Genomic DNA, 20432 nt, shown 5'->3' on the forward strand with positions numbered 1-20432 from the left:
ATGTACCTGCTACTCAACTTAAAATAAAATTCTACAGCTGTCTCCTAAGAACTGGTAAGCCTCATCTGACTGTGGCTAGGGTACTTCTGACTCATTTCTAAAGGCTCAGATAGTGGGTTGTGACCCCAACCGAATAGGGTATCAGAAAAATTTCTATGCACCTGTTTTGAGAAAGCATTTCCCAAGTGCTCTGCACAGGTAAAATAAAGGGAAAAGACCCACAAAATGAATCCACCCTGACTTGTCTGAAGTGGACAGACACAGTGCAAGCAGTCACTGGTCACCGGACCAAGCCAGACTCCTAGGATGGCACCGGTGAGAACATGAGTGGTAAGTTAGAGGTGTGGTGTCTTCAGACCTAGTTAAGAACATGTAAATCCAAGAGAGCACCAACAACAGTAATAAGATACCACCCCCTCATTGTAAGGGTCTATTAAAATTTCTGGAATAACCAAGGCAATTAAAATAAAAATAACTGACCTGCTTCACATGTAAATTTTAAGTCAAAGTTTGGGCTGCTAAATTCATCATTTTCCAATGACTTTGAGCAATTTTTACTTTAAGTCCATATTTTTCTTACAGTTTTCTTTCATTGTGCTATTACCATCCAGTGTTATATTTAGCTCCATAATAATTTATAAATAGTGCAAGTAAAATAATCAGAAAAAATGCAGTGTATGAGACAACACATGAAAAGTTCATCTCAAATTTCAGACATGGTAAATTCCATTTGTTTAAGACAAATGTTAATACTTTGATGGTTGTAATCCATCAAAGTAAATAACACTCATTAAGCCACCCCTTATACTTCTTTAAACAGGAAACATATGCAGACTACTTAGCGCAGGGTTAATGGTGAAGAAGCGACAGCAGGGTGAGGTATGGCACTCAAGAGCCTGAGAACTGAGAAACAACTTTATTGGTAAAGTGCAGTGTTTCTATTTGTCTTTCTTTTCTTCATAATAAAACCATTCAAGATTCTACGTTGGTTAGAAACAACAGTTCTTGGGAAAGTAGACTCCATAGCTTCAACTCCCTGAAGAGAAGTGTACTAATTTACATCAAAAAATCCTTGAGGGTATAAAATATGCCAGGAACTGTCAACATCACAGATTATCACTGGTAGCTTCTGGTATATTGTTAAATTCCCACTTAATTTCTTAAGGGACACTAGAGAATTAGTATGACCCACCTACCCTAAGTTTGTATACTGTATTTAATAGTATAATTTTCAAATATGACAGGAATAACCCAGATGTGAAATGCTGAATCATTAATCACAGCTATGATTAATATTTCATAAAATCAAAGCGAGCCTATTCACCCCTCGTGTCATCAGATTTCCATAATGTATGAGTCAAATTTAGAAGGTGCCTAATTTGAAAATACCAGATGCTCAGGTAGGAGAAAAGCAGTGCTTAAACTACACCTCCAAAGTGTGAGCAGTGCAATTTTTTGGTCTAAAAAAATCTAATTTTAGTCTTCTAAAATCTGTTCTGGTTGTATTAATCATGTAGAAATTCCGAATTTAGGAAGCGTAAACAAATAACATTTCTCGAGTGAGTGGTATAGGAAAAGTCAAATGTATTTTGATATACAAATACTAGACAAAATCAGAAAAGTAACACACTTAAAATTATGTAGTTAGGTTTCTTCTTTTTTTTAAATCACAGCAAATCAATTTCCTAAATAACGTTCTTCTCAGTTTTATAGCTACTGGTATATACTGGTATAATCAAATCAGATAAATATAAACATAATCCATTTATCATGGTTTCTGCTATTTATCTGAAGTTCCAAGCGACACACTTCTATGGTAGAACCTTGCTATCCATCTGTAAAAACAGTGTGCTGTAGTTTACACATCACATAATGCTGTCTACATACACAGAGAAACAGTCTCACATAAAGGTCACAGGGAAGTACTCTGGGAAAGCACAGACACAGGAGTAATCACATAAAGAAGTTTGTAACTCAGATACCATATATTTTTACAACTCAAAGTAACATTACACCACATAACAATCACACCAATATAAAAGCAACCTGATTAAAACCACAGAGGTAATAAGTTGAATCAGTTTTTTAAATTATTTTTTTAATTGTTACATTTAGTACATGCAAGATACACACTGGTAATTATTCCTATGGGACAAAGGCGTATGTTCAGATGCGTGTGGAGCAGCAGTTCCCACTGCCGAATTATTCCTGGGTGAACTCCCGCGTCAGGAGTCTGAGAGCGGCACGGACGTGCCAGCGTTGGTCCGCTGCTTCCCACCACTAGCCTTTCCAGTGCAGCTCACATCACCTCACCGGGAGAAGCCTCACTACCTTAATTCCACTTTTACAGATAAAAGCACTACATCAAGGGTTTTAAACCTTCTCCACGAGTCCGAGCTGTGAAGGAAGCGAGGTCTCGGTGACTCCGAGACCCAGGAGTGGGCTTTGTCGCCTGCATCTTCACCTGCCGAGCCCAGCTTCTCCTGGGGCTGCTCCTCCGTGTTTCTTGCAAGAGCACAAAAGGCTACTTAAGTCATTTTAAAAAAACTGGAAAATTTCTAAATAAGCCAGGAGCTTCTTTCAAAAGGCAAGTGAATCCTGTTTATGCATAAGTTACCAGAGTTAGACTTACTTGTTTTTTTTTTAAATTCAGCAGAGTAGTATAAATATATAATGATCTACTTATTCCCTAATTTCATACATCTTTTTTTGGGAGGGGGATAAATATTTCATCCATGATCATGTAATTCCTTCAATTTATAAAAATACTCTAAAAATACTCCATTGTTTATTGTAAAACTCATCCTAAAATAAGTTTATAAGACACTAAATTCTTCCCACTGCAGTTTTCAGAGTTGACTAAACTTAAAACTGGGGAGGGGCTTATGTAAAATGTCAGTACATGCTTCAGTATTCGAGGACTTACGGCGATTTCAGTGGGCGACACAGCCCTTCCCAATCACTCATGGCTGGTTTGGCTCAGCAGTTAGAGTGTTGGCCTGTGGACCAGAGACTCCCGGATTCGGTTCCCGCTAAGGGCACGTACCTCATTTCACTTTGTCCCCGGCCCGGGTTGGGGTTGTGTGGGTGACGGCCGGTCGATGTGTCTCTCTGCCATCGATGTTTCTCTCTCTCTCTCTTCCTCCCTCTCTACCTGAGGACAGATGCGAGAATGTCCTTGGATGAGGATAAAATAAAATAAAATAAAATAAAATAAAATAAAATAAAATAAAATAAAATAAAATGTGTCTGTCTGGGCAGAGGGTTCCATGATCCAGTCGTCTGAGTGGCAGTAGGTTACTCAACAGGCTTCTTTTTTTAAATTAATTATTTATTTATTTTATTACAGATGTTCCCCCCACTCCCCCCACTGATCCCCCCTCCTCCTCCCTCCCCGCCTTGTCCCCAGCTTTGCTGTCCATGTCCACTGTTCATGCATATAAGTCCTGTGGTTTATCTCTCCTCCACTACCCCCTCTTCTCGGGATTGTCAGTCGGTACCCTACTTCCATGTCTCTGGGACTACCCCATTCCTCAGACTTTATGTTCATTATATTCCACAAATAAGTGAGATCATATGATACCTGTCTTTCTCTATTTGGCTTGTTTTGACTTTCCAGGTCCCTCCATGTCGTCTCAAAGTATAAGAGATCTTTCTTTCTTACAGCTGCATAGTACTCCATTGTGTATATGTACCACTGCTTTTTTATCCACTCATCTACTCATGGACACTTGGGCTGTTTCCAGATCTTAGCTATTGTAAATAGTGCTGCTGTGAACATGGGGGTACATATATTCTTTCTGATTGGTGTTGCAGGCTTCTTAGGGTATATTCCTAGAAGTGGGACCACTGTGTCAAATGGAGGTTTAATTATTAATTTTTTGAGATAACACCATAGTGTTTTCCATAGCGGCTGCACCAGTCTGCATTCCCACCAGCAGTGTACTAGAGTCCCCTTTTCTCCACACCCTCACCAACACTTGTTGTTTGATGATTTGTTGATGGCGGCCATTCTGACAGGTGTGAGGTGACACCTCATTCTCAACAGGTTTCTTTACTGACCGGCTTCACAGAGCTTTTCACTCTGCTAAGTATCTTCTTCTTCCAGTCTCCCAGTCTGCAATGTGCAGCATTCCCAAAGGAATTAGCTTTGGAGAGCGTCCTTGAAGAGTACCTGACAGCCTGGGTCCCTCAGAAAGCCTTTGGGAAGGCTGCATTATGGAAACGGCGACCTCATGAATCATGTTTCACAAAACGGTTCCCACTTCAGAGTGAAATAATCACTCCCCGTAATGAGTTTCAAATAATTTTCAACTCATTTTTTGTGAGTGAATTTAAAAATGTTCAGAAATGTATGAATTAACAGAATGAGTCAATCTGAGCTAATATTTTCCTGAAATGTAAAGGACCCGCACGCACTCCACTGTGACCGCCCGGGTGGCCGAGGCCGGCTCATGAGTGTGTCCCCTCTCCCCTCACCAGCGGCTGGGTGGGCGGGACAGGCGCAGTGCTGTGCACAAGCTGCCCCGGCAGGCGGTGGGCCCTTACTGGCCCCTCCCCTGGACCAGGCCGCTCACCACTCGGCCGCCCACTGGCAGAGCGTGTTCTCCACTGCACACGCTCCTCTTTAGAAGTCCTCCCTTCCCTTCACACTTCTGCTCAGCTCTCTCAGGAAACTTCTCTTATTCTTTCTCTATTTCTTCCTTCTGCTCCTGAAACCCTAAATTGTGTCGGAAAAGTATACAAGCTCTACTGGGCAAGGGGCTGTTAAAGAACTGGAAAGCCATCCACTGGGGTGAAAGAGACGACGAGCCGGCCCCTCAGCACGGAGCTCCCTTCAGCCCTCTGTCGCCCTAGGAGAAGCTCCCGGAGTCTCCTGCTTCTCACTGAAACCACCTTTGATTGCTTAAGAAATTAGCTGTTAGCACTGTTTTATACTTTTTTCATTACATATGTACATTATATTCACTGTAAGTGGCTTCTTATCAACTTTCCCTGGAACTTGAAGCAGATCATGCAGAATGTAACACATTTACATCCGAGACCCCATGCCTCAGCAGTTTTTTCCTTCACTGTATTCTGTCCTATTGTACTGCATTTCTGGACAGGAACAACAAATTGCTTCTTCCTTCTCATCTTTATCCTTCTTCAAAAATCTCCCTCCATTTCCACAAAAATCAGATGGGCCAATTGGACAGTGTTCACTAAAGCATTACATATTATCCTTAACTTAAGTTGTATGAGAACTACCATTAGTTGCTATAATGTAACATAAACTTAATATGCAAATAGTGCCCAAGTACTAAAAAGAAGATTTGGTATTGAGGACAAAAAAGAAAGGTCTCCTGGGAGAACTGTGCTTCTTGTCAGAAAGCTTGGCCCATGACTGCCATGCCTCAGTTACAGCTGGTCAGTGACATGGGGAAACGGATTTGGCTCAGGGTCTTTTACCCTGTCACATGAGAAGAAACTGTATCAACAAAAAGAAATGGTAAAAACAATCATTCATCCCCAAGTATTTAGCGCCCGCCCTAGTCTTTGGGGCCAATCGGCTTGCTGCCATGGGGGGGCAGGAGTGGACTCAAGGTCACACAGAGAATGGAACAGCAGCCCCCATCACCAAGAGAAGGCAGAACAAAGGAGAGAGCAAACACATGAAGCAGCTTCAGTTTGTATTGTCTTACTTTACGTGCAATGCTTGACTCCACTACAAAACCGCTTCTGAAAGCCCGCCAGTGAGGACTGAGTCACATGCTACTTAGAGTAACAAAAGGAATCTGGGATGATGTTGGTCTGTGTGACCTCGGAAACGAGACAGGTGAGATCATAGTTGTAATTAATAACAAGTGCCATACATGATGCTTACGTGAACAGCAAGCATTTAGAAAAACATTTATCTTTTTCCCCCACACATATACTTTAAAATTCTATAAAACACACTTTTGAAAATACAAGATTTTATTAATTATCTGAATTTAAATGCTCAAGTTAACCCCAAATATCTGTAATTCCTATGTGTAAACTGATCTGATAAGCAATAAAACAAATGCTAAACCCACAGTTAGGGGGTTAAAAACAGTCAACAAAACAGACCTAAATTACAGAATTTAACTGAAACCTAAAAGCCCGAAGAACTCTCCTATATATAACAGAAACTATATTATTCAAAAAGAAAGGATACTTATTAATCAGATATAATTTGACTTTTCAGTCAAAAGCATGCTAATCTTTTATCCACTGAGAAACCGACCAGTTTCTTGAGCAAATACCTTATAAAAGACATAAACAAACTAAAAATAAAGTTAGGTCTCTCCTACAATGTGTAATTTCTTCATTATGATGGAATGCAACAAAATATCTTGCCCTTGGGTTGCTCAGTTTCAGCCAAAACAAATGCAAATGGCTTGTGGGATGACAGCTGTGTGATAAGGCGCCTCCACAAGACCTGCGTGCGTTCCTTCTTCCCGTGAAACTTGGGATGAAAGGCAGAAGGCAGGAAGGGAATTAATGTAGCGTACAGTCTAAAGGCAATGCTGCAGCCGTGATTAAGTAGAAAAGTTAAAAGGCACAGATTTTCCACAGCTTCGCTGCGTGCAACCCATCCGTGTAACAAGTTGACAGGCCTAGCGCGTCAGCTCCATCATCCCCTCCGACAGCTAAAACGCAGCACTGCATCCCTTTTCAGAGGAAATTTGCGTCTGCACCATGAAGCGTTGTACATTATTTCTTAGCACTGCAGGGGGCTTAAGTCCATATGGAACCTTCACAAATATTACCACAGATCAAACCAGCGCGTTTGCAGGCAGATTTGACATACCTATTTAAATGAACAGCAGGGGTCCTGGGCAGCCGCGGGCTGTGCGGAGGCGGCTGTGCGGAGACAGCCTCGCGGAGCGCCTGCACGCAGCTCCATTACTCAGCAAAGACACACTCGGCATCTATCATTCATTTCCTTTCTGCCAGGGCAAGAAGCTCATTTGCCCAAGGTCAACAAAAAACGAAAAGAAGGTTTTCTTTTTCATTCCCCAAGAAATAAATGTACCTGACAAGTGGGGATTTTGTCCTTTTGGGTTTCTGGGGCACCAACAAACATCAGACAGTTCTAAAAAGCAGAGGCTGTGTGTGTATGGGATTCAGGCAACCTGAGATGGGAGTGTGGATGGCGAAACCCAGTGAGTACTTACAAAAATCTCACAATGAATAAAATAAAACTTGCCATGTTCTAAGATGAAACGGGTTCTGTTGCTTACACCTGGACATTAGCATCCAGGTTTTTCCCCTAGTTATTCTAGGGGACTCGTGTGTTTGCACACTCTCACACACATGTAGGCTCTGACACAGAAACCTCCAGTACACTCCAAAGCAAGTGGAAGTCAACGTAACAAACTCGTTTCTTAGATCTTCTTTCTATGAAAAGCAACAACTGTACTTGAATAACAAAAAGTACAGTTAACTATCTGACTGTCTCCTAAGGTGCTTCACAGCCCCGACTATCCCTGACTCGGCCCCTGCCCGGCGTCACGTTTACCTGGCGCACACACACACTCACGTGACTGAATTGAACATCTATCTCCTAACATGGCATCAATTTGCAAGTGAAAGCATTTTAAGGACAATCATTATGTTATACATTCTATAATGTGTACCTTTAGAAAAATGAATTAATAAAATACAAAGCCTTTTAACACACTGTCTTACCTCTAGAGGTCTTATTTTTTGTCCATTATGAAACATACTAGGTAAATCGTGAAGCTAAACAATCTGGTATAATCAGCTACTTAAACTTTACAGTTCATATTATTTATCATAAATGTTAAGTACTTACATGCATTAATGAATAATACGACTGTTTGCCAGTGTAAAAGAGAAAGTGAAATGGACGGCCATCTTCTCCCCACTGGGTTGCTAATGAAAAGCCAGATGAAAACAAACAAAAATGAAAATATATACAGAGAACATATAGATGTATTTAATTGTAGTTATGAGACATGTTAATAATCCTGAAATAACTTTCAAAATAACAAAAAAGCATTAATATTTAGAATTTTAATAGTTTAACATGTAAAATTTTAAGCTATTTTACACACATTGACATAAAACAATGTTTGTATTTGAGAAACTGTTTGTAAATATCTCACCATGAGAATTTCTAGAACTTGTTTTAAACACACATAAAATAGCCAAAATCATCCTGTTAGGTTAAAAAAAAAATTAGGTGTGACTGTAAATACAATGCACTCCCATATTTTTAAAAAATGAAACTGATAAAGTCAATAATGTAATTCACGCAGAAAATTAGCAACAGGCATAAAATAACAAAGAAAAAGTTAAATGGATTTTCCATGCCACATTATTCCTTACAACTCTACAATGACATACCTCAGAGAGTTTAAAACAGAGGGGCCCCCCAAAGGTGCTACGTGTAATTCCTTTTGAAATATAGATGACCATCAAACTGAGAAAGGAGTCTGTGTAGTAAATAACCAAACACTAACTCTATGCACTTTGTCCATATTTTATTGTTGTTTCTGTTAACAATTTATAGGGACTCGAATATTTTAAAGACTACACTACACTCCTCTGTCCATTACATAAATTGTAAACTCTTTTCTCCCAATCTGTTGTCTTTTAATTTTGTTTGTCTTTCATAATCAAGAAGTTTAACATATATGTTTTTGCAGAATCTGTCACTTTTCCTCTCTTACAGTGTTTCTCAAATGTTTTTTCATTATCAGCCCCTATTGAGGAGACATTTTTTTACCAGATACACTGCATATCAGTTGATGTATACTGTGGTGGCCCTTAGAAAGGCCAAAACACAGTAATAGCTGAGATTTTTTTTTACTTCCTCTGAACCAGTGTATGTCCCTTGGGGCACAACATCACCCCCATTGAGAAGGCATGTTTTAAAACCGTGTGCTCATTAAAAATTATTGTCCTCTAAAATTTTTGTTTTCATGTTCAGAAATCTAATCTACCTGGGATTTAAGTTTGTGAGGCAGAAATTCAAGTGCTTTGTCTAGCAAAGTGAGTTGTTACCCATTAGTTTTTTTAAATACTACAGTCTTTCTTTTGAGGATAACTGGCACTATATCTGGGCCACTTTAAGTAAATACGCTTAAAAAGAAGACCAAAATTTCAGAGTAACTGGTGAAAAAAAAAATCCTGAAAGGAAGTTTAGCTTGAAAAGAATAAAACAAGATTCTTGTCTGCCAATGGCTTGAGGATGTATTAAATACTTCTTCAACATCATTTTCAGACTTCATAAAATCTTGCATATTTTTCAATTTTTATAGCTTTACTATTCAATCACTTTTCACTGTATTGTTAAAAGTCAGAAAATGACCAAGAAAGAGTAACATAATGGTTACAGATGAGACTTTACTGTCAAGTTTGGAGGGATTTTTGAGTCGGGTCTCATTTCATGTGAATGAGAGTGTGTATACTTGATTTCATAAAGTATGCATATAGATATCTACACACACATCTATATACATACACTTGATTCCATGTATCTTTTACAAAGAAAAAAAGCTCATATATATATATTTCATAGTTTACATTAATTGTATGATGAATCCTGTTGCCAAAGATGTTAAAATTTTAAAAACCATGTCTTAGAACTCACAAAACATGGCATAAACAACTACTGACACTGACTACTATAATTTGGTCTATTCTGCACCACTACCACTATTCAATTAAATTCTGCTTTTGTTGCATTTTGATACCTGGTAGGCTAAGTTTCCTTCATTATTCTTATTTCTTCTAAAAAACTTTTTGCTACTTCTTGCAGATTCACTCTTTCAAATAAAGTTTACAAGTTTCTCCCAAAAGTCCTATCAGGACTTTGACTGAAATTATATTAATGTAGCTCTTAATCTTTCCTTACAAACATGAAATCATTTTCCAGCTGTTTAGATTTTCACTTATGGTCGATCCTTTAAGTTTTATAATTTTCTATATAAAGCTCTTACATATTTTTATAAGTTTTACTTGTATTTTAGTTTTTGTTGCTCTTGATACTGCCTCCTTGGTTATCTATGTTTTCTATAACATTAACATTAATTACGTAAGTTATACACTCTTTTATTATTGTCCAAATAGACCTTACTTTTTAGAGTTTTAGGTTCACAGCAAAAGTGAGAGGAAGACGCACAGATTTCCCATGTACCCTCAGCCCCGCCCCCCCATATACACAGGCTCTTCCATTATCAACACCCTCCACCAGAGTGGCACACTTATTACAACTGGTGAACCTACAATGACAATCATCACCAGTCAAAGTCCATGGTCGATTCAGGGTTTACTCTTGGTGGTGTACATTTGTGGGGTTTGGACAAATTTATGACAGCTGTACCCACCATTACAGTATCATACAGAGTAGTTTCACTGCCCTAAACATCCACTGTGCTCTACCTCTTCATCCCCCCTCCCCCCCCCCACACACATAACTCCTGGTGACCAGTGACCTTTTCACTGTCTGCATAGTTTTGTCTTTTCCAGAAAGTCATTTAGTTGGAATCATACACTTAACCTTTTCAGATTGGAGTTCTTCACTTAGTAATACGCATGTAAGTTTCCTCTATGTCTTTTCCTCCATGGCTTGATAGTTCATTAGTGCTGAGCAATTCCACCATCTAATTGTTTAATTATCCATTCAGCTAAAGCACATCTTCCAAGTTTTGACAATCATGAATAAAGCTGCTCTAAACATCTGTGTGTGTGCACGTCTCTGTGCAGACATACGTTTTCACCTCCTCTAGGTAAATACCCGGGAGTACCACTGCTAGATTGTATGGCAAGAATATGTTTACTTTTGTAAAACTGCCAAAATATCTTCCATAGTGGCAGCGCTATTTTGCATCCCAACAGCAGTGTATTCCCACCATTACAACACGTGCCAGAACTGGTGTTGGCAGTGTCTGGATTCTGGCCATCCCAACAAGTGTGCAGTGGTATCACCCTGTTGCTTTAATCTGGATTTACTCCTGATTTGGAGTATCTTTTTTTTTAATCCTCACCCGAGGACATTTTTTCCATTTTTTGTTCAGGTAGAGTGGGAGGGAAAGAGAGGAACAGAGAGAGAGAGAGAGAGAAACATCGATGTGAAAGGAACACATCGAGTGGCTGCCACCCGCACAACCGACCAGGGCCGGGGACAAACTGCAACCGAGGTACGCGCCCTTAGCGGGAACCGAACCCGGGTCTCTCAGGACCGGAGACCGACGCTCCAACCGCTGAGCCAAACCAGCCAGGGCTGGAGTATCTTTTCATAAGTACATATAGCTTCTGTAGTGAGGGCTCTGCTAAGGTCTCTGGCCCATTTTAAAATCGGGTTGTTTATTTTCTACTGTTGAGTTTTAAGAGTCCCTCCTTTGTGTATTTTGGATAATAGTCCTTTATAAGATAGTTCATTTCCAAATATTTTCTACCACTCTATGACTTGTTTTTTCATTCTCTTGACAGTGTCTTTTGCAGAACAAAAAATTTTAATTTTAATGAAGCCAGCTTATCAATTCTATCTTTTATGGATCATGCCTTTGGTGTGGTATCTAAAGCCATGGCCAAACTCAAGGTCTTCTAGATTATTAATTATGAATTCTATTTCTGTAACAGATACAGGCCTATTCAAACTGTCTACTTATTTTTGTGTAAGATTTGGTAGCTTGTGCAGTGTTTGTCATGAAACTGATCCATTTCACCTAGGTTACCAACTCGATCGTCCCTTGACTGCTGTGGCATCTGTGGCAGTGTCCCTCTTCACATCTGACATTAGTCATGTCTCCTCTCTCCTTCTGTATATTTTAGTTAGCCTAGCTAGAGGTTATACATTTGACTGATCTTTTCAAATAACCAGCTTTTGGTTTTGTTGATTTTCTCCACTGATTTTCTGTTTTCAATTTCACTGATTTCTGCTCTAATTTTTATTTCTTTTCTTCTGCTTACTTTGAATTTAATTTGCTCCTCATTTTCTAGGTTGCTAAGATATAAGCTTCAATGACTGATTTCAGATCTCTCTTCTCTCCTGATATATGCACTCAATGCTATATAAATCTCCCTCCAAGCACTGCTTTGGTGCACTCCTCTTACATAGGTTAAATATTAGAATTCCCTCGTCAGAGACAGTTAGTTTACTGTTCTAAACTCCTTCGCTGCAGTTAAATATGTATATCTACTGAAATAAAGATTTTTTTTACATGTTTTTAAAAAATACAAAGGTTTTAACCTGTGTTTATACTATATACTTGAGACTGAATGTCTGTGTTCCCCAGAATTAATATACTGGGGCCTAATCCCAATGTATTAGTATTTGGATGTGGGGTCTTTGAGAGGTAATTATGGCTCTGTCCTCATAAACAGAATCCCAGAGAAACCCCTGGTCCCTTCCACCATGTGAGGACACAGGGGAAGACAGCTGTCTACGAACCAGGAAGCAGGCACTCACTAGACAATGAATCCCCAGGTAAGTAGAAGGAGGAAACAATAAAGAGTGGGGGGGAGGGGGAATAAATGAAGTAGAGACAAAAGAAATATTTAAAAAGATAAATAAAACTAAAAGCCAATTCCCTGCAAGAATAAACAAAATTGACAAACCTCTAGTGATACTCATCAAGAAAAAAGAGAGGTCAAATAAACAAAATCAGAAATTAAAGAGATTACAGTTGATTCCATAGAAATACAAAAATATTTATTATATATTGGCATATAATAAATACTAGAAACAATTATATGCCAACAAATGGGACAATCTAGAAGAAATGGATAAATTTCTAGAAACATACAATCTTTCAACACTAAGACAAGAAGAAAAAGGTAATCTGAACAGACCTATTACTACCAATGAAACTGAAGCAGTAATAAAAAACAAAAACCACCCAACAAATAAAAGTCCAAGACCAGACGCTGTCACAGGTTAATCAATTCTACCATTCACAGAATAAATACCTATTCTGCTCAGTCTATTGCAAAAACTAAAGAGGAAGGAACTCTTCCAAACTCATTCTACAAGAGCAACATTACCCCGATACCAAAACCAGAAAAGACACTACAAAAGAGAGAATTATAGGCCAATTTCCCCGATAAACATAGATGTAAAAATTCTCGACAAAATACTAGTAAACCAAATTCAAAAATATTTAAAAGATCATACTTCATGATCAAATGGGATTTATATCATGGATGCAAGAATGGTTCAATATCCACAAAACAATTAATGTGATACATAGCATCAACAACACCAAGGATAAAGATCTACGGTCATCTCAACAGATGCAGAAAAGAATTTGATAAAATTCTGACCTGGCCAGTGTGGCACTGTGGTTAGAGCATCGGCCTGAGCACCAAAGGGGCATGAGTTTGATTCCCAATCAAGGGAATGTATTTGGGTTGCAGGTTTGATCACTGGCCCCAGTCCGGGCATGTGCAGGAGGCAACTAATTGATGTGTCTCTCTTACATCAATGTTTCTCTCTCCCCCTACCCTCCTTTCCAGTCTCTAAAAATCACTGAAAAAAATATGCTTCAGTGAAGATTAACAACAACAACGACAAAAATCACAAAATTCACATTCACTTATGATAAAAACTCTCAACAAAGTGGGTACAGAAGGAATTTCAAAATGAAACGGTGCATGCTTTCCTTCTAAGATAAGGAACAAGACAAGGATGTCTATGATCACTATTATTCAAAATAATATTGAAAGTACTAACCACAGCAATCAGACAAGAAAAAGAGGTGAAAGTCATCCAAATTGGAAATAAAGAAGTAAAAGTATCACTATTTTCAGAAGTCATGATATTATATAGAGAGAACCCTAAAGATTCCACCAAAAAAACCCACTAGAACTAATAAACGAGTTCAGCAAAGTGGCAGGATACAAAATACAAAAGTGTATCCTGCTACTCTGCTGAAATATGTAGAAATATATAAAAATACATCATGATGCTATACACTAATAATAAATGATCATAAGGAGAAATTATGAAAACAATCCCATTTACAATTGCATCACAAAGAATAAAATACCTAGGAATAAATTTAACCAGAGATGAAAGACCTGTACTTTGAAAACTATAAGACATTGAAGAAAATGAAGAGGCCAAACATAATTGAAAGATATACCATGCTCTTAATGTTTATTTATTTATTTATTTTCTTTATTGATTTTAGAGAGGAAGAGAGAGGGAGAGAGAGATAGAAACATCGATGAGAGAGACTATCAACTGCCCGCCTCCTGCATGCCCCCCACTGAGGATTGGGCCCACAACCTGGGCATGTGCCCTGACCAGGAATTGAGGTGACCTCTTGGTGCATGGGTTGATGCTCAACCACTGAGCCACACCAGCCAGGCTATATATACCATGCTCTTAGATTGGAAGGATTATTTTCATTAAAATGACCACACTACACAAACTAATCTACAGATTCAATGCAATCCCTAGCAAAATACCAATGGCATTCTTCTCAAAACTAGAACAATAATCCTAAAATTTATATGGAATCACAAAAGACCACAATAGCCTAAGCAATCTTGAGAATGAAGAACAAAGTTGAAAGTATCACACTATTTCTACAAAGTTGAAAGTATCAAACTATTCTACAAAACTATAATAATCATAACAGTATGAACTGGCACAAAAACAGACATACTATACTGATCAATAGAACAGAATAGAGAGCCCAGAAATAAACCCTTGCTTATACGGTCAATTAATCTAAGACAAGGAGGAAGAATATACACTGGAGAATGACAGTTTCTTAAACAAGTGGTGCCGGGAAAACTGAACAGATCACAAAGGAAAAATGAAACTGAACCACTATCTTATACCACATACAAAAATAAACTCAAAATGAATTACAGAGTTAAATGTAAGACCCGAAACCATGAAAGTCCTAGAAGAAAACAGGTAGTAAACTCTTTGACTAAAATATCTTTTTAGGTATGTCTCCTCAGGCAAGGGAAATAAAAGCAAAAATAAACAAATAGGACTTCACAAACTAAAAAGCTTCTGAATAGCGAAGAAAACTATCAACAAAACAAAAAGACAACCGATTGAATGGGAGAATATTTGCAAAGGATATGTCCAATAAGGGGTTGATATTGAAAAAATATAAGGAACTTATACAACTTAATAACAAAACAAAAAAACAACAATCCAATCAAATAATTGGGAGACAACATAGAGACACTGCTCCAAAAGAGACTAACAAACATAGGGAAAGATGCTTAACATCTCTAATTATCAGACACATGCAAATCAAAGCCCCAATTAAATATCACTTCACGCTAGTCAGAATGGCTATTATCAAAGAGTTCTCAAATAACAAGAGCTCCCAAGGATGTGCAGGAAAAAGGAACCCTCGGGCACTGTTGGTGAGACTGCAAATGTATGCAGCCACTAAGGAAAACACAATGGCAATTCTTTGAAAAACTAAATCTACCATAAGACTCAGCAATACTTCTGGGTGTTTATCAAAAGAAAGTGAAAATATTAATTCAAAAGGATACATGCACCCCTATGTACACATTATTTACAATAGCCAAGGTATGAAAGCAGCATAGGTGTCCATCGATTCATGAACGAATAAAGAAGTGGCACATATATACAATGGAATATCACTCAGCAATAAAAAAAAAAACAAGCTCTGGCTGGTTTGGCGTAGTGGTTAGAGTGTTGGTCCAAGTACCAAAGGGTTAAATTTCTGGTCAAGGGTACATACCTGGGTTGCAGGTTCAGTCCCCAACCCTGACTGGGGTTATGTGGGAGACAACCAACTGATGTGTCTCTCTCACATCCATGTTTTTCTATCTCTCTTTCTCTCTCCCTCCCTCCCTTCCACTCTCTAAAATCAATGAAAAAATACCTTTCGGTGAGGATTAACAAACAAACAAAAAACAAAAAAAACCCCAAAAGAATCACAACCTGCCATTTGCTACTACGTGGTTGGACCTAGAGGATATTATGCTAAGTGAAATAAGTCAAACAGAGAAAAACAAACACCTCATGATTTCACTTATATGTGGATTTAAAAAAATTAAAACAAACATAACAAAAACAGACTCACAGAAACAAAGACAAACTGATGGTTGCCAGAGGGGAAAGGGGTGGAGGAATGAGTGAAAAAAAAGTGAAAGGGGAAAGTCAGTAATACAAGGGTGGGCAGAAATAGGTTTACAGTTGTGAGTACAAAACACGGTTTATTCTTGGATTATTAGTTATTAACTATTGTATTATTTTCCACATGAACTGTAAACCTATTTTTGTCCCACTCTGTATTTCTAAGTAGTCTGTAATCTCAATTTTTATTTCCTCTTTAACGTAATAGTTTTATGGTTCTGCTGATTTTAAGTCAGAAAATCTAATCTATATAATACCTACATTTTGGAATTTATTAGGTTTTCTCTATGACCTATTACATGGTACTTCTATTAACATTCCATTGGAATCTGCAGAGCAAATGTATTCTTTGACTTGTATCTGTAGTTATAAAATCATGTTGTGTTATTCAAATTCTTTAGAGACTCAGTTAACAGCTTTGCTTTAAACATTTCAATGTTAAATGCTTGATACAAAAAGGTTCCTGGTCTTCAAATTCACTTAATAGACATTAGGTTTTATCAATACAAGCTAACATTCTTGTCTCATTGAACCATTTCCCAATCTCCTTGAATTCCATTTTGTCTAGTGTTAGGTACTATACTCCTTGCTTCTATCATCAATTCGTATATATCTGTTTTACCCAATATTTTTATCACTTGCTTTAAACAGTAAAGCAGAATTTTAATGTTAACTCAATCTGGAAGCTTTTATCTTTTAATGAGGGAAGCAGTAGCACATTACAAGTGTCATAATCTATTCAAATCTAAAATTCACTCACATTTTTAACATGAAAAATCATTTTTTCCTCTACTTGCAAAGTGGAGCAAAATTGGTAGGTGGCAAAAAACACTTTGCTGATTCCAAGGGAGTACTGTTTATTTATTTTTTATTGAATTTATTGGGATGACACTGGTTAATAAAATTATATAGGTTTCAGGTGTACAGTTCTATAACACAGCATCTGTATATTGCACTGTGTGTTCACCAACCTAAGTCGAGTCTCCTTCCATCACCATTTATTCCCCTATACCCTTGTCTACTTCCCCCTCCCCTTTTCTCTCTGGTCATCACCATACTCTTTTCTCCGCCTGTGTTTTGCTTGTTTTTTGCTTAACTCGTATGTAAGAAAATCCCACCAACACCGACACATTTCTAAATTAACACATGGCTCAGCCCTTGGGCTGAAGTGTCTCGGGTTCAATTCTGGTCAAGGGCATGTACCTGGGTTGCGGATTTCATCCCCAGCCCTGGTCAGGGTCCTGCTGGAGGCAACTAATAGATGTCTCACATCGATGTCTCTCCCCCCCTCCCCCGCCACTCTCCTCCACCCTCCCTTCAACTCTGTCTAAAAATCAATGAAAAAATATCCTCAGGTGAGGGTTAACAACAACAACAAATTAAAATAACACAAGGGCATTCTTGTGAAGGGACCTACAAAAGTTTCAGTGATTACATTCGAGCTGAGAGTAATAATAAACTTCTAATGTTGAGAAGTTGGTATGATCTGACAGAAAAACAGTCTCAGATGCTACTAGCAGAGACATATAGAACAAAGAGAGAAACAGAAAAGTTAGGTGTCAGAGATGTTGAAAAATAGAGGAGTCACTTAAAAGAATCACTGTCATTACATTTATAGAAAAGCCACTAGTAAATTACTGTACCTCATGAATACAGCTTCATTTCTAAAAAACCAAGCTGCGCCTTTAACACTGATGTGCACTTTTATTTTTTTTAAATGTTTTTATTGATGGTTTAGAGAGAGAGGGAGGGAGAGACAGAAAATCGATCAGCTGCCTCCTGCACGCCCCCTACTGGGGATTGACCCAGAAACTCAGGGCACAAGCTCTGACCAGAAAGTGAATTGGGACCTCTCAGTCCATGGGACGATGCTCAATCCCCTGAGCAAAATCACACAGGCACTGATGTAGACTTTTTTTTTTTTTGTACAGACAGAGTGGGAGGGAGAGAGAGGAAGAGAGAGAGAGGGAAACATCGATGTGAAAGGGACACATCGAGTGGCTGCCACCGGCACGACCAACCAGGGCCGGGGACAAACTGCAACCGAGGTACATGCCCTTAGCGGAACCGAACCCGGGCCTCTCCGGACCGCAGGCCGACGCTCTAACCGCTGAGCCAAACCGGCCAGGGCTGATGTAGACTTTTAATATAATCTTCATTTATTACTTCCCCAAAAGGGATCAATTACATTGATGTTACAGTTTATAATCAACTATGTCTAAGAAATGAGAAAATATAAGAGAGAGAATATATTTACAAGCAGACTCAAAACATTTATAATAAGATTCAAAGTAAAAGTTATTTCAAAGAGTGAAGTATAGCAGCAGAGCAAAACTTAAATAAATTTTTATAGAAATATCTGCTTCCTGCCTGGCTGGTTTGGCTCAGCAGTTAGAGCGTTGGCGGGCAGACCAGAGAGTTGCAGGTTTAATTCCTGGTCAAGGCTATGTACCCTAGTTGCAAGTTCAATCAGGGCCCCAGTCAAGGTCATGTGGGAGGCAACCAATCCATGTGTCTCTCTCATATTGATGTTGCTCTCCCTCTCCCTCCCTCCCACTCCATCTTTAAAAAAAAATCAGCCCTGGCCAGTTTGGCTCAGCGGTTAGAGCATCAGTCTGCGGTCCAGAGAGACCTGGTTTCAGTTCCCGCTAAGGGCACGTACCTTGGTTGCAGTTTGTCCCCGGCCCTGGTTGGGTCGTGTGGGTGGCAGCCACTCGGTGTGTTCCTTTCACGTCGATGTTTCTCTCTCTCTCTTCCTGTCTTTCCCTCCCACTCTATCTGAACAACAACAACAAAAATCAATAGAAAAATATCTTCATGTGAGGATTTAAATAAATAAATAAATAAATGAACAAACACCTGCCCCTTACCATCTTTGTTTAACCACCTTGTAAACATACCGACTCACACTGAGCATTTGTGGCTATCAGGCTATTCCCTAGTGTTTCCACATATTTTTGCTGCTGAGTTACATGTTTACTAAGAGTCAGTTGTGTTTATTCCAAAACTTATTTTTTAAAAACATATTTATTTCTATAATTGCAGGAACTAAGTATTAGAAAAACAGATAAAATATGAGTGAAAACAGAAAAGATAGTTGTTGCTTCTATGAAAATGAACTTGAATGCTTTAGACTCAAAGGCAATACTAAACAAAGTTTGTTAAAATTCAGTGTGCAGAGGGGAAAATCTATACAATTATACAAATATTCTGCACTCAGAGTTTGTAGAAAGTTTAAATTCGTACACAAGGAACTCAAAACTAAAAAACTTTGATGATGTACCAGTGTCAGGGTTATGCAAAAAAAAATGGGGAACTGAAATGCACTCAAAGAAAATACCTACCCCTGGCCGGTTTCGCTCAGCGGTTAGAGCATTGGCCTGCGGACCAATGAGTCTCGGGTTCGATTCCGGTCAAGGGCACCTACCTCAGTTGTAACTCCTCCCCGGCCCTGGCTGGCTCATGTAGGAGGCAATCAGTCCATGTGTCTCTCTCGCATGGATGTTTCTCTCTCTCTCTCTCCTCCCTCCCTCCCACTCTATCTGATGATAAATGGAAAATATATCCTCGGGTGAGGATAAACAAAAAACAAAACAAAACAAAAAACAAAAAATACAATACCTCTAGGATTATAAAGAAAGAATGATAAATAAATATAAATTTATATGTTGAGTATTTTAAAACTGATGTGTTGCTTTAATACTTTTTAAATTGACTGACAACTACCACCAGTCCACACTGAGAAACAGGTTTCAAATGTAAACAAGAAAACAGTAAATATATTATTTCCTCACAACCTTAAGTCCTATTGTTTTCCTCAAGATTTTACTTTATAGATTTAAAAGATAAAAATCAAAAAGAAGCTAGAGGAAACAGAAATACGAATGATGGTTAACTGCTGCTCGTCAGAAACAATGTATGACAAGAGGTGATTCAATCACATCAATAAAGTGACAAAAAACTAAAAATGGGGGGTGGGGTGGGATCTATATTCAGGGAAAATATGCTTCCAAAATGAAGATAAATATAAAATTTTCATATAAATTCAGCAAATCTGTACCAAACTCTTCCTTATAAAGACATATTAGAATGTAAATTAGTGTGACATTAGTATAGGCATAAACTCTAATGCTCTAATTTTAATATTTTGTACTTAAAAAGAAATCGGGTGTAAACTCCATTATTAGTTATGAAATATTTTTGACCTACTACACGACCCCCATGATATATACAAGAGTTCATCTTCATAATATGTGAGTGACTGCTGATATATATAACATAACAATATAACAAAAAGAACTGTTTACTTCAT

At 38.3% G+C, this 20432-nt stretch overlaps 1 protein-coding gene across 1 annotated transcript in view; it reads right to left on the bottom strand.

Moving 5' to 3' along the window:
- The window catches only part of MRPS9 (mitochondrial ribosomal protein S9), a 65025-nt gene that overhangs the window by 16170 nt on the left and 28423 nt on the right, over nucleotides 1-20432 (bottom strand). Inside the window, exon 5 of the mRNA XM_036263386.1 lies at nucleotides 7826-7905. Within this exon, the coding sequence (XP_036119279.1) occupies nucleotides 7826-7905 (80 nt within the window). The remainder of the gene's footprint in view (nucleotides 1-7825; nucleotides 7906-20432) is intronic.

Source organism: Molossus molossus, unplaced genomic scaffold, assembly GCF_014108415.1.
Source record: "Molossus molossus isolate mMolMol1 unplaced genomic scaffold, mMolMol1.p scaffold_m16_p_15, whole genome shotgun sequence".
NCBI classification, from domain to species: Eukaryota; Metazoa; Chordata; class Mammalia; order Chiroptera; family Molossidae; genus Molossus; species Molossus molossus.